The sequence below is a fragment of the Oncorhynchus gorbuscha genome, linkage group LG12 (assembly GCF_021184085.1).
Source record: "Oncorhynchus gorbuscha isolate QuinsamMale2020 ecotype Even-year linkage group LG12, OgorEven_v1.0, whole genome shotgun sequence".
NCBI lineage: Eukaryota > Metazoa > Chordata > Actinopteri > Salmoniformes > Salmonidae > Oncorhynchus > Oncorhynchus gorbuscha.
The window spans coordinates 20536917-20551944 of record NC_060184.1 but is presented as its reverse complement, the minus strand read 5'-3'; the positions used below and the strand labels follow the sequence as shown (position 1 = coordinate 20551944).

The window sequence follows — 15028 nt, the reverse complement described above, 5'->3', positions numbered from 1 at the left end:
TACAGGGCCACTTGAGTTGCAATCCTGTCTATGTATTTCTAATGTGATCTGAGTGCTGTGGCAGGGAGAGAGTGTGACCTGCTGATGTAGGCATAGCTGATGCAGCCAGTGAAGTTCTTGATGCTGCTGCTGGGAGAGCCTCCGAAGTAGAAGTTCCTCACTGTGGATGCTGACGGGGCAGCAGTCGGACGTTTCTTCTCATGCTTGTCTTTGTCATCCACCACCAACTCATACCTAGGATAGCATTAGATGGTTCATAAGCCAATTAGTGCAATGAATAATGATAACCTATTCTATATTCAAAGAAACCTTTCAAAAATGAAGAAATCTCAAAGTGCCTTAATTAACAGCAGGACAATCCGGAAAAGCACATTGTACATGGGAGCCATGCATTGGATTCTTACTTGTCATTATTCACTGAAGCTACCAGGAAATGGGTAATTCCATCATTGTACTGCTTCTTCTGTGATTTGACTCTGGTGCCTCTGGAGTTCAATACCACTGCTCCATTCTCAAGGGTGATGGTAAACTCATCAGACTGGAGGAGAAAGACAGAGGAGAGTTTATAACAGTTGTATTTCCTTTGTAGTTCCTTTTGGAACTCATATTAAAAAGAGACCATTCTTGATTTAAGAATAAATCAGTATACCCCTTCGCTGTGGTAGAACAGGAGACCAGTAGGTTGCAGTGTCCTGAAGTTAAGGCCTCCCTCGAAGGAGTCGAAAGGAGATATCTTTGCCGCAGACCCTAGGTAGCTCTCTCCAGTGAAATAGGCTTTACGGGACAACTGTGACAATCCATGACACAACAGGGATATTGTCAACTATTGTAGTTCAGTTGATTCTGTATATGCTTTGTCTAGTAGAGTTTAATGTGGACTACAGTACATACAAAGTACTCCTCAGGACAACCGCTGCTGATGCCAATAGTGCCAGGTTCTTCCAGGAGGTTGAAGTCTTTCTTCTGGAACTGGAAGCCCTTCACACAGCCCTTCAGCCCAACCGGGGAGGACAGATCAGGCCTGGGGGAGAGGGAACAGGCTCATAGTTTCATGGGGCATAGCTGTCTAATGCCAATGTTATAATCTGTTGATATTGTGTTACAATTGTCAATTGCTTTTAAGGTTATACCTCTGTCAAAGTCCTTGGATTGGTGTGAGAAAGTGCATGATTGTGGTGTTGGTTGGACAACTCACCTGGAGAGGAGAATGTGCGAGGGGGCTCCTCCTATGTAGATATCAGAGAAGGGCAGAGTCTTTTTCTCGTTCTCCATGGACTTCACGTGACTCTTGTCCACCAATAGAATGAACTTCTTGGAGTAATGGTAAATCACTGACACCTATAAAAAAACAGCGTAGATTAGATTACTGTTGAGGACATTTATTTTATTCTCACATTTGTATAATGCACACCCCTGCAGACACAAAGGGAGTGGGCTGATTTATATTTACCTCATGGTATCTTGCGTCGTTGATTTGTAGTTTGGGTGAGTTACTCTCCATGACGATCGGGCCTCCACTGAAGCCAAAGTCATACATGAGACGTAGGAAGCCATTCTTCAACTCCAACAGGAAAAGTTGTCCTGGAAAGAAGATAGAAGAATTACAAAAAAAATTGTTCAGTTACATGAAGAAAAATTATTGGTAAATCTCTATGCTCTCTGAAGTATTACAAGGCGTAGCATTGCATCACAGACTGACTGTGTTGCTTGTTCAAATATAAAGGTGACATTTTTTTGCTATATTTACCCCATTGACCATGAGTAACAGGATGCCGTTGTTTGCCACTGTCCGAACAGCAATGTCAAACCGGGTGACGATGCCAAATTTACCCCTCCTCTCCATGTTGTTGATGAGGGCATATCCAGTTCCGTCAAACAGGTAGCTGGCGATACGACTTTGTGAGAATGCCAGCTTATACCTGATAGGTCAAAGAAAACAATGTTCTATTTAAGTCAACATTAAATTACTTTTCTGAACAAGCCTCAGATGTAGACGTGGACTCTTTAAAGGCAGAGGTAATATCTAAAGTTCCCAACAAAAATGTTTGGACAAGATGCAGTATATCATACCTGGGACAAGGTGTTGAAGCAACTACATCCATCTTGTGGGTCTGTTTGAAATTGTACATACTGATGACATCGTTATTCAAAGAGGCCAATTCGATGCAGCCCACAAAAGGAGCTAGGCTTAGTGCAGGTGGAAGCTACAAGAAAAACAAATGAACAACATTCAGAATCTTATCTTGGAAGGGAAGAGCAAATACAGAATCACTGCAATACTGATTCAATTCTGCTGTGTCAATGGGTCTTGTGTGAAGTACAGATTACATCAACACTGTATGATGAAAGCGGTCTGCTATGCATTCGCCAATGCCACAGAACTCTGATCAGAGGCTGGTGTCATATCCTGTTAGAAAGTAATACTGTACCCTGATATCAGCGGGGACGCCACCCACAAAGAAGACAGTATCTTCAGGATCCAGGTCGAACAGGGAGTCGGTGCCAAAGGCCTCTCCCTTCTGGATGAATTTCTGCTCGTCTGTGGATGTCTGACTGGGTACGGTCAGGAACACTTTGCCATGTCTGCCCAACCTGTCAAAACAGAGACACAAAGCAGCGTGAATAATCAGTCACATCAACACCATTACCTCCTGTATGGGCAGATCAGCCTCCTAGCTCCCTGTGAGTGGTTAGACTAGACAGTTGTATTGACTGTGTGAATGGATGGGCGACCTTTAGCCTGGTCGCAGATCTGTACTCAGTGGTGTAAAGTACATAAGTAAAAATACTTGAAAATACTACTTAAGTAGTTTTTTGGGGTATCTTTACTATTTACAATTTTTGACAACTTTACTTTTACTTCACTACATTCCTAAAGAAAATAACGTACTTTCTAACCCCATACATACACCCAAATGTACTCATTACAATTTGAATGCTTCTGACCTTAGTTCTTTTGTTATGTCTTTGTTTTAGGTTGGTCAGGGCGTGAGTTGGGGTGGGTTGTCTATGTTCGTTTTTCTATGTTGTGTTTTGCGTTTGGCCTGGTATGGTTCTCAATCAGAGGCAGGTGTCATTAGTTGTCTCTGATTAAGAATCATACTTAGGCAGCCTTTTCCCACCTGTGTTTCGTGGGTGATTGTTTTCTGTCTTTGTGTATGTCACCAGACAGGACTGTTTAATTTCGTGTCATTCTCTGTTATTTTTGTTTTAGTGTTCTGTGTTTAAAAAAATTAATCACGAACATGTACCACGCTGTACATTGGTCCTCCGATCCTTCATACTCCTCAGACGAGGACGACAAACGTTACATTAGCAGTACAGGAAAATGGTCCAATTTACAGACTTATCAAGAGAACGTCCCTGATCATCCCTACTGCCTCTGATCTGGCAGACTCACTTAATATACAAACTAAGAATTTGTATTATGTCTGAGTGGTGGAGTGTGCCCCTGGCTGTCACAAAAATATAATAATAATAATAAGGAAATCGTGTCGTTTGGTTTGCTTGATATAAGGAATTTGATGTATAGCATTTACTTTTACTCAATAATGATAGTTGAGTTCTTTTCCCACCACTGTACTTAAGTACATTTAATACCAGATACTTTTAGACTTTTACTCAAGTAGTATTTTCCTGGGTGACTTTCACTTTTACTTGAGTCATTTTATATTAAGGTATCTTTATTTTTATTCAGGTATGACAATTCAGTACTTTTTCCACCTCTGGCTGTACTGTATGTGCTTTAGCCAAGTCCTTTGTCATTGGTTGTCAGTCATGATGTCAAACATGTATGGCATGACAGCAGACACGACAGAAGTCTTGTCTATCAAGCATTAACTGATCTGCTTCCAGAATATGAGATTCAATCTGTGTGGATCTGTTTCTTAGGAAATACTCTACTGTACCTCTCCACTTTGATGAGGTTGAAGACTGGAGGCCATTGGCTGATAGGCTTTGAACCAAGTGGGATCTCGACATCTTCCTCTCCCAGGTTGTAGACGTACACCAGGTTGTCATTCTTGATTGCCAGACCCATGTAGTCCTTCCTACCCTACATGATATATAGGACAAAAAACAAGGTTACAGGTTTTATACAACATATAATGCATGTACTGTAATATGGAATCCCTGCCTGTGCTCTTTTCAGGAAAAGCAAAGCATCCAAATCTTTGGTTTCATAAAACCAACGAATGGTCACTGAGAGTGCCATTTCTAAGGAAACACCACTGCCTAATTTACAGCAGTGGCAGAATCACCAGGGTAAGCAGCATCGTTAATGAGAACAGAGAGGCCCAGAGAGGAGAGATCTGCCCTGCTGTCAATAAGCCCCTATGGGTGGGGGTTAACGCCATTTATGTAAAGGATCCCCGACTTTGAAGGACGTGGCACACACTATTGTTAACAGGGGTTTCCTGGAAACCTTTCAAAAACGGCAACCGCCTGCTTTCAAAGGCCTCTCCTGCTCACATAATGACAACAAACCATTCATCTGCACACAAGCTGCTCTCCCTTTCATCTCAGGCCGTCCTCAGGGTCCAAGTCTGGGAAGTTTCAATAGCAGATCTGGGCCATTCTGCACCCCTCTCCTCCCACCCACCCACTTCTTGCACACAACAGAACAATGCCTCAGTCAGATCACAGGAGCCATTGTGTTCTATGCTGCTATCCTGATCCCAGATGTGTTTATGCTGTATGGCAAACTCCCATGGTAGTGACATCACAACAGCACGCGTTGGCTATCAAACATATCTGCTTTATAGAAGAGCCAAGCTGCTGAACCCAGCACCAGCCCTGCTCCCTGTTCCCTGTCCCTCCTCTCCCCCAAGCATCCTCACGTTTCTGTCTCCCAGATAGAAGATGAAGCGGTCCTCGATAGGGTCCTTATCTGGGTCCACCCTGATGAACAGGCTGATGGTGGTCACTGTCTTCAGGTCCTCCAGGTTGGTGTGGGGCTGCACCTGAACCGATGACTGACCGTTGAACTTCATGGACACTTGGACCTATGGTGTGACAAAACATGATATATCCATGTCATACGACCTTGATTGTGAACAAGACTTGGGATTATAGTAACATGAGACTAAATAGAATTTTACTCATCATAGGTGGATGAAAGTACATTTTGGTTGTGATATAGTGATTGTTAAGATGATAATATTGACCTTCTTGGCCACACTCCTGGCCTGGGCAATGAGCTCTCTGATCCTCATGATGTTAGTGGTCACATTGTTCACTTGGTTCTTCTCCTCCACCACACGCAGCTTATCCAGCAGTTCAGGGACCAGCTCAGACAGGTTCTCCACTAAAAGCACCACCATAGATGACAAGAGGAAGATGACAATTTACAACAATAATTCAACTACTTTTTTCTATTAAGCCACCACAACCACAGAGCATTTTTTTCTGAGAATCTCTGTTCAGTTTTACACCTACTAGTTTCAGTGTAATGCTTAGTCATGAAGTCTTCTCTGTTGAGGATTGAAATGCTGTTGTCTGTATGGGTGTACTGTACCTGCTTCCCCAGCAGAGACTACAGCGCGGTCAAAGGCTGCAGCAGAGTAATCTTGGTTCTTCATGTTGGTGGCCCACTCCTCCACCTTCTCGTGGATGGGGGTGATGGTCTGCAGGACCTCCACAGAGCGGTTCAGGGTGCCTTCAGCCACCTCCTCGGTGAGCTCCAGACGCTTGGTGGTTCTGCCTGGAAGGTCAGAGTGGAATTCAGAACAAAAGAAAATGTCACTAAAGAGATGAGAGCAACCTTGGAAGGGAAGTGAATAAATACAATGATGTGTATGTCAAAGACCCTAGATAGGCTACGGGCCAGAAAGATCATGTGTTTTACCTGGCTCAATTCCCTTGATATCTTTCAGTACTACCGCTAGTTTTTTGGTGTAATCCCCCATGGTCTCCTTGGTCTCCTCAATGTATTTCATCTTGTCCAGAACCTCAGCTTCAACCTCTGTGGAGATAATTCACACATGCATCATCACTGAGCATAACCTGTACAAGCTAGACTCTAACAATAATCAAACAGTGCTGAACCAGAAAATGTGTTATACCGAATTGCTCAGAGCGCAATGAAACAGATTCCTTGAAGACATGCTCACTCTGGGTCTTCAGAAACCCCAGCTGGGTGTTGATTCCATCGCTGGCCTGCCATAGACAGCACAGTTTTAGGTTATCAAGTGAAAATCACGGTACGGTAGCCTAAATATATGATATGTAGCTAATTGTGCATTTCAGACAACCTACATCCTCAGCTCTTGTTGCTAAATCCATTGTTGTCAGTCCAGTGATGTTGGCCTCTTCGATGTACTGGACTATGTTGTTGTACACATTGGCTGTAACCAGAGCCTTCTGCACGAAGCCGTTGGCATCACTGCGTTTCAGATTACTAGATGAAAAGAAACATATCACAAAATCAATGTCTGGTTAGAATGTTTGTAAAGCATTGAGGATAAGGAACATAGCTGAAGTGCTGGCCTACTTTTAACTGGTGCTACTACTGTACATTAAAGGGTGGCCTTTCAATGGTGCTTTTATCCCGTGTTGGATAAACATGTTCAGTGGGTATTTTGTATCTTGAATGTGGTGTCCATTATCATGGAGTAGAGGATATTCAAGTGTAGTGGTACTTAGTAGTTGGTTGGTTCTACAATGTGATGTGCATTTATAATGGACTAAGGAGGAGTGTTTAGAGTGATGCAATGATTAGATCACTACTATGTAACATCACTACTGCTCACTACTCCAGCTCATCCGCTTGACTCTGGAGGTCCTCTGCGTGGTCCTGGGCTCTCAGGACCAGGTCTCTGTCTGTCAGGGGCAGCACCTCAGTCTTCTCCTGCAGCCCCTTGCTGGCGCCGTCGATCACAGCGTGGTATTCAGTCACGTTCTACACAGACAAAGACCCCATTCCAGGACTTAACTGACAATATTACCTCTGAATGATTATATTTCCCTACTGAGTAACCCAATAGAGAGGCAATTGACTTAAAGGGGAATTGTTCAAAGAAGCAGTGGCTTTTTCGATCCCAATCAATTCTAAAAATGAGTCTCTCATTTTGTCTGTCTGTTAAATTTGTTATGGATTGCATAGACCAGTACATGGGACTCTCCCTGTCAGTCCATATTCAACACATGAACTGAAACATTATATGACGACCTCATTGAGGGGGTCCTAAACACAAAGCTTTCAGGCATAGCAGGTTAATAGTGACTATGGTGTGTACACTCTTAGCCTTTTTTTTTCTATCTAGAACCTAAAAGTGTTCTTCGGCTGTCCTCATAGGAGAACCCTTTGAAGAACCCTTTTTGGTTCCAGGTAGAATACTTTTGCATTCCATGTAGAACCATTTCCATAGAGGATTCTAAATGGAACCCAAAAGGGTTCTACCTAGAACCAAAAAAGGTTATCCTATGGGGACAGCCGAAGAACCCTTTTGGAAGCCTTTTTCCTAAGAGTATACAGGCCGAGAACAGGCCTTACCTGCACCAGGAGATGCATCTCGGCCACAGTATTTTCAGTGTCCATGATAAGGTCTTTAGCCATCTGCAAGGTGTCATTCACAGCTTCGTGGTTCTCTATCAGTTCCTGCTGCTTGGCCTGGGAGCGAGAGTGGACAGGATTAGTGAATACTTTGACTACTGTAGAGAACCGAGAATATACATTGTGTAGAGAGTACAGGATATGTATCTCTCCCATATGAACACTTGTATCATAAAAGTACATAAATCACAGCTTTCATTTCAAATGTCAAATGAAAGCTGCAAGCCTAATCGATGCAGAACATCAACATTTAATTTATAGAACTCCCTTTAACAACTTGTATTTTGCCCTAAAGAGGCAAGAGAGAGATATGTGTTGACAGCAGTCATGAGTATGGTACAGTAACATTCTCTTTCCCCCATAGTCACCCTGGCTGTGTTTCTCCTGCCACGACTTGTGTTGAGTAATCTGCTATGGGAAGGAAGAGCCCCAGATTATGGTCTGCCTCCTGTTTGGACAGTACACCATTCACGGAATAGATTTGAAGCCGAGGCCCAGATCAAGGAGATAACACACACATACAGCCCTGCACCAGCTGGTTGTCCTATCTCCACCCTTCACTGCAGCAGCTGGTTGTCCTATCTCCAGCCTTCACTGCAGCAGCTGATTGCTCCTCGCACCAGCCTTCACTGCAGCAGCTGGTTGCTCCTCGCTCCAGCTTTCACTGCAGCAGCTGGTTGCTCCTAGCTCCAGCCTTCACTGCAACAGCTGGTTGCTCCCAGCTCCAGCCTTCACTACAGCACAACCACAATAGGCCCATAATGTCAATTTGTACATGACAACAGGGCCAGTCTCTGGTATAAATTAGAATCGCAATCCCTCAGGATTTCACACCATAATGAATAGGAACAACATGCCTGTTGTATTGTATTTTGGATGTATTATTTAAAATCTTTCAGTTGTCTAACTAGCCTCATGCCTCAGACGGAGGAAACGTTCAGGATCTGTACAAAATTACTGTACACATTCAAGTAGCTGTGGGTATTCAACTCTAAGGGGCATATCCTCTTTATATGGGCTATGGGGTTACGCTTGTGTTGTACAATAATGTATCTACCCCCCACTTTGTGCCTCCTAACAATCCTTAACAGCTGTTTCTGTCTTATTGTTCTCTACTACTAAATACCATGGGTAACTGAGTTCTCTGGCAGATGTTGGGAACAACTACAATCCCCATACTGTATGGCAGAGAGGGAATATCTGGTCTATTCCTTGGAAGGAGTTGAACTGTTGCTTTCCAGTGATAAAGTCAAGCTGAATTCCTGCAACAGTCAGAGGGAAGATAAAGGCAAACGGTACTGATGCACCTCAGAGCAGGCTGGAGCTGCACTGATCTCTTTAGCTGGGCGCTATCAAATCAAATCAATTGTTATTGGTCACATACACATGGTTAGCAGATGTTAATGCGGGTGAATTGAAATGCTTGTGCTTCTGGTTACAGTTACAGTACAGTAATATCTAATAAGTAACATTTCAATTCCCCAACAACTACCTAATGCACACAAATCAAAAAGGGGTGAATGAGAATATGTACATATAAATATATGGATGAGCGATGGCCGAGCGGCATCGGCACGGTGCAATAGATGGTATAAAATACAGTATATACATATGATATGAGTAATGTAAGACATGTAAACATGATTAAAGTGGCATTATTTAAAGTGGCATTGTTCAAGTGACTAGCGATCAGAGTGAGCTGTGGTAACGAAACCATGCTGACAAACACAGGGAGCCAAAAAAAGCCATAAAGCCATAAAGTCAGTCAGGCAGCCAGTCAGTCGGCTAGAGGCATTTGGGGAGGTAGGAGGAGAGAGGCTCCAGACGGCACGCTCTAGTCCAAGCTGACCCCGGGGTCGTGGGAAGTTACCTCACTCTTCTGGAATTTGACAGTGTTGCCTTTGTTCATGTCTTCCGTCTCCTGGACAGTGTTGGCAGCCTTCTGAAGGATCTCCTGGGCCTCAGAGAGCTTGTTGGTGAAGCGGGAGAGCACCTCCCGTACCGGGGCCACGCGGCTGTCTGTACTGATGAGCTTCTTCTCCAGCTGACGCATGCGTCTAAGGACTGGACAACACAAACATTTGTAAATACACAAGACCACAAAGCTTGTCTCTACCTCCCCATTATAACACGTCTGTAGCGTGTGTGTTTCTTTGTGTAGATGTGAGTCCGTGCGTTTTTCCTCACGGTCGTGGGCCTCGGTTGACTCATCGGTGGCGATGGGTTCTTGTGGGGAAAGGTCCAGTTTCTTCATCCAGGCCACCATGCCCTCGGCAACAGCTGTCTTTTGAATGATGATCTCTGGGTCCAGATCCTGATGGACACTGTACAGCTTCCAGTCACTGATCATCTCTGTGAGACACAGACACAACACAGAGCACAGGGGGAAGGAAGGCTGGTATATGGCTATGGGACCAAAAGCACCCTCATAAACAAGTGCTGATCAATGGATGGCAGTAGGAAATACAGCAAAGGTGATTTGGATTTAAATCTTAAGGCAAGGCGGGCTTAAAAAGTAATTGGATATCATATATCAACATTTATAACATACCTAGGAGCATTATGAATAATGGGGGAGGTGTACGGTGCTCAGAGAGGCATAGCAGTGTATCTTTAGCAGGCTTAACAATACCTTCAATTAGCACTTTGAGGGCGGTAAGGTTAGTTGTCAGCTCATCAGCCAGAGTGAAGCTCTGTAGTGTGTCGTCATCCACTCTGTCCCCCAAGGACTTCAGTACACTCTCCTGGCCCACAGCAAACACCACACAGAGTCAAGACATGAAAAGCACCACAGAACACAAAAATCAATGACACATTCTGGACACCACCACCACAAGCTCAACTAAAACAGATTTGATGGCTCAGAGATAACTGAACTGTATAACCTTAGTCTCTCATGACAGACGGTAACATTAAAATGTTACATTTACATTTACATTTAAGTCATTTAGCAGACGCTCTTATCCAGAGCGACTTACAAATTGGTGCATTCACCTTATGACATCCAGTGGAACAACCACTTTACAATAGTGCATCTAAATATTTTAAGGGGGGGGGGGTGAGAAGGATTACTTTATCCTATCCTAGGTATTCCTTAAAGAGGTGGGGTTTCAGGTGTCTCCGGAAGGTGGTGATTGACTCCGCTGTCCTGGCGTCGTGAGGGAGTTTGTTCCACCATTGGGGAGCCAGAGCAGCGAACAGTTTTGACTGGGCTGAGCAGGAACTGTACTTCCTCAGTGGTAGGGAGGCGAGCAGGCCAGAGGTGGATGAACGCAGTGCCCTTATTTGGGTGTAGGGCCTGATCAGAGCCTGGAGGTACTGAGGTGCCGTTCCCCTCACAGCTCCGTAGGTAAGCACCATGGTCTTGTAGCGGATGCGAGCTTCAACTGGAAGCCAGTGGAGAGAGCGGAGGAGCGGGGTGACGTGAGAGAACTTGGGAAGGTTGAACACTAGACGGGCTGCGGCGTTCTGGATGAGTTGTAGGGGTTTAATGGCACAGGCAGGGAGCCCAGCCAACAGCGAGTTGCAGTAATCCAGACGGGAGATGACAAGTGCCTGGATTAGGACCTGCGCCGCTTCCTGTGTGAGGCAGGGTCGTACTCGGATGTTGTAGATGTTGTAGAGCATGAACCTACAGGAACGGGTCACCGCCTTGATGTTAGTTGAGAACGACAGGGTGTTGTCCAGGATCACGCCAAGGTTCTTAGCGCTCTGGGAGGAGGACACAATGGAGTTGTCAACCGTGATGGCGAGATCATGGAACGGGCAGTCCTTCCCCGGGACTGTTAAATGTTAAATCGAGTAGTGGGAGATTTGGTTCTGGAACCAACAGGCCCCTGAACAGCTTCTACCCCCAAGCCAGAAGACTGCTAAATAGTTTCATTTTTTAGTCTACACTAGTTGTTTACGAAGCATGCAACAAAAACATTTGAGTTAGTATGAATTAACTCTATGTTGGTTTTTGCATTTGGACATTATTTCACCTCCAGAGAAATGTCAACTATGAAAGGAGGAAGGTGGAGGAGGATGAGTGATGAAGGTGTCCTCTTACCGTCTCTGCAAGATGGTTCATGTCTAAGAGTAGAACAGCGCTGGCCTCCTCCAGCTGCCCAGTCTGGGTCCTCATCAGAGCTGACTTATTCCTCCAGTTCACAAACTGTGTCTGGAAACAAAACATAGGGGTAATGGGATACACTTCCACAATACTATTACAATACACTAAATTTATGTTAGGATTGTGAGAAGAAAATTATGTGATTCACACAGTAGAATGGTTGTTAGATTGGCTGGTTGGTTGGTTGGTTGGTGTATGATATTTGCCTAACTTTATTTTTAGAAAAACTCTGCTAGTTGAGCTGCTTATTTGTCTTATTTAAATCAAAATGAACTGATAATATAGGTGTGTATAAACATCTTGAGTCCCAACTATATCAGCCTGAGCAGAGAGAAAGGCTGTACGTGGTGTAATCATAACAACATACAGGAACTCAAGTTCTTTTGTTCACCTGACCTAGAATTCCTTACAATCAAATGCCGACCGCATTATCTACCAAGAGAATTCTCTTCGATCATAATCACAGTCATGTATATCCCGCCCCAATCAGACACATCGACGGCCCTGAAATAACTTGTTTTGACTCTATGTAAACTGGAAACCACATATCCTGAGGCTGCATTTATTGTAGCTGGGGATTTAAACAAGGCTAATTTGAAAACAAGGCTCCCTAAATTTCATCAGCATATCTAATGCGTGACCCGGGCTGGCAAAACCCTGGATCGTTGTTATTCTAACTTCAGCAACGCATATAAAGCCCTTCCCCACCCTCCTTTCGGAAAATCTGACCACAACTTATTTTTGTTGCTCCCAGCCTACAGACAGAAACTAAAACGGGAAGCGTCCGTGCTCAGGTCTGTTCAACACTGGTCCGAACAATCGGATTCCACCCTTCAAGATTGCTTCGGTCACGTGAACTGGGATATGTTCTGCATAGCTTCGGACAATAACATTGATGAATACGCTGATTTGGTGAGCGAGTTAATTAGCAAGTGCATCGGTGATGTTGTACCCACAGCGTCTATTAAAACATTCCCCAACCAGAAACCGTGGATTGATGGCAGCATCCGCGCAAAACTGAAAGCGCGCGAACCACTGCTTTTAATCAGGGCAAGGTGACCGGAAACATGACCGAATACAAACAGTGTAGCTATTCCCTCCACAAGGCAATCAAACAAGCTAAGTGTCAGTATAGAGACAATGTAGAGTCGCAATTCAACGGCTCAGACACGAGAGGTATGTGGCAGGGTCTACAGTCAATCATGGACTACAAAAGGAAAACCAGCCCTATCGCGGACCACAATGTCTTGCTCCCAGGCAAACTAAACAACTTATTTGCTCGCTTTGAGGACAACACAGTGCCACTGACACGGCCCGCTACCAAAACCTGCGGGCTCTCCTTCACTGCAGTCAACATGAGTAAAACATTTAAATGTGTTAACCCTCGCAAGGCTGCCGGCTCAGACGGCATCCCCAGCTGCGTCCTCAGAGCATGTGCAGACCAGCTGGCTGGTGTGTTCACGGACATATTCAATCAATCTTTAACCCAGTCTGCTGGTCCCACGTGCTTCAAGAGGGCCACCATTGTTCCTGTTCCCAAGAAAGCAAAGGTAACTGAGCTAAACGACTACCGCCCCGTAGCACTCTGTAACGGCTTTCTTTCTGGGAAGGAGAGGCGGACCAAAACGCAGTGTGGTTATAGTTCATGGTAATTTAATAAGGTAACTCAAACATGAACAGGAATACAAAACAATAAACGTGAAAACCAAACCAGCCCTATCTGGTGCAGAAAACACAAAGACAGGAAACAACCACCCACAAAACCCAACACAAAACAGGCTACCTAAATATGGTTCCCAATCAGAGACAATGACTAACACCTGCCTCTGATTGAGAACCATATCAGGCCAAACATAGAAATAGACAAACCAGACACACAACATAGAATGCCCACCTAGCTCACGTCCTGACCAACACTAAAACAAGGAAAACACAAAAGAACTATGGTCAGAACGTGACACACTCACTTCCGTCATCTTGAAGTGCTTTGAGAGACTAGTCAAGGACCATATCATCTCCACCCTACCTGACATCCTAGACTCTCTCCAATTTGCTTACCGCCCCAATAGGTCCACAGACGACGCAATCGCAATCACACTGCACTCTTCCCTAACCCATCTGGACAAGAGGAATACCTATGTAAGAATGCTGTGCATCGACTACAGCTCAACATTTAACACCATAGTACGCTCCAAACTTGTCACCCCACTCTGTGCAACTGGGTCCTGGACTTCCTGACGGGCCGCCCCCAGGTGGTGAGGGTAGGAAACAACATCTCCACCCCGCTGATCCTCAACACTGGGGCCCCACAAGGGTGCGTTCTCAGCCCTCACCTTGTACTCCCTGTTCACCCATGACTGCATGGCCATGCATGCCTCCAACTCAATCATCAAGTTCGCAGACGACACTATAGTGGTAGGCTTGATTACCAACAACGACGAGACGGTCCACAGGGAGGAGGTGAGGGCCCTCGGAGTGTGGTGTCAGGAAAATAACCTCACACTCAATGTCAACAAAACAAAGGAGATGATCGGGGACTTCAGAAAACAGCAAAGGGAGCAGCCCCCTATCCACATCGATGGGACAGTAGTGGAGAAGGTGGACATTTTTAAGTTCCTCGGCATATACATCACGGACAAACTGAAATGGTCCACCCACACAGACAGCGTGGTGAAGAAGGCTCAGCAGCGCCTCTTCAACCTCAGGAGGCTGAAGAAATTTGTCTTGTCACCAAAAACACTCACAAACATTTATAGATGCACAATGGAGAGCATCCTGTCAGGCTGTATCACTGCCTGGTACGGCAACTGTAAGGCTCTCCAGAGGGTGGTGAGGTCTGCATCACTGGGGGCAAACTACCTGCCCTCCAGGACACCTACACCACCAGATGTCACAGGAAGGCCAAAAAGATCATCAAGGACAACAACCACCCGAGCCACTGCCTGTTCACCCCGTTATCATCCAGAAGGCAAGGTCAGTACAGGTGCATCAAAGCGGGGACCGAGAGACTGAAAAACAGCTTCTATCTCAAGGCCATCAGACTGTTAAACAGCCACCACTAACATTGAGTGGCTGCTGCCAACACACTGACTCATCTCTAGCCACTTTAATAAAGAAACATTCATTACATAAATGTATCACTAGCCACTTTAAACAATGACACTTTATACTGTATAATATTTACATACCCTACATTACTCATCTAATATGTATATACTGTACTCTATACCATCTACTGCATCTTGCCAATGCCGTCCGGCCATCGCTCATTCATATATTTTTATGTACGTATTCTTATTCATTCCTTTACACTTTTGTGTATAAGATAGTTGTTGTGAAATTGTTAGGTTAGATTACTTGTT

The 15028-nt window shown here is 44.7% G+C and overlaps 1 protein-coding gene across 1 annotated transcript in view; it reads right to left on the bottom strand.

The window, feature by feature from the left end:
* Nucleotides 1-15028, bottom strand: part of LOC123990673 (laminin subunit alpha-4-like) — a 37343-nt gene that overhangs the window by 8009 nt on the left and 14306 nt on the right. Inside the window, 22 exon segments of the mRNA XM_046291411.1 lie at nucleotides 79-234; nucleotides 405-538; nucleotides 650-787; nucleotides 892-1021; nucleotides 1196-1338; nucleotides 1451-1581; nucleotides 1729-1919; nucleotides 2071-2204; nucleotides 2430-2592; nucleotides 3909-4054; nucleotides 4839-5003; nucleotides 5166-5305; nucleotides 5516-5701; nucleotides 5846-5962; nucleotides 6063-6156; nucleotides 6256-6397; nucleotides 6750-6898; nucleotides 7493-7609; nucleotides 9423-9616; nucleotides 9740-9904; nucleotides 10185-10296; nucleotides 11604-11714. Coding sequence (XP_046147367.1) covers nucleotides 79-234; nucleotides 405-538; nucleotides 650-787; nucleotides 892-1021; nucleotides 1196-1338; nucleotides 1451-1581; nucleotides 1729-1919; nucleotides 2071-2204; nucleotides 2430-2592; nucleotides 3909-4054; nucleotides 4839-5003; nucleotides 5166-5305; nucleotides 5516-5701; nucleotides 5846-5962; nucleotides 6063-6156; nucleotides 6256-6397; nucleotides 6750-6898; nucleotides 7493-7609; nucleotides 9423-9616; nucleotides 9740-9904; nucleotides 10185-10296; nucleotides 11604-11714 — 3158 coding nt within the window.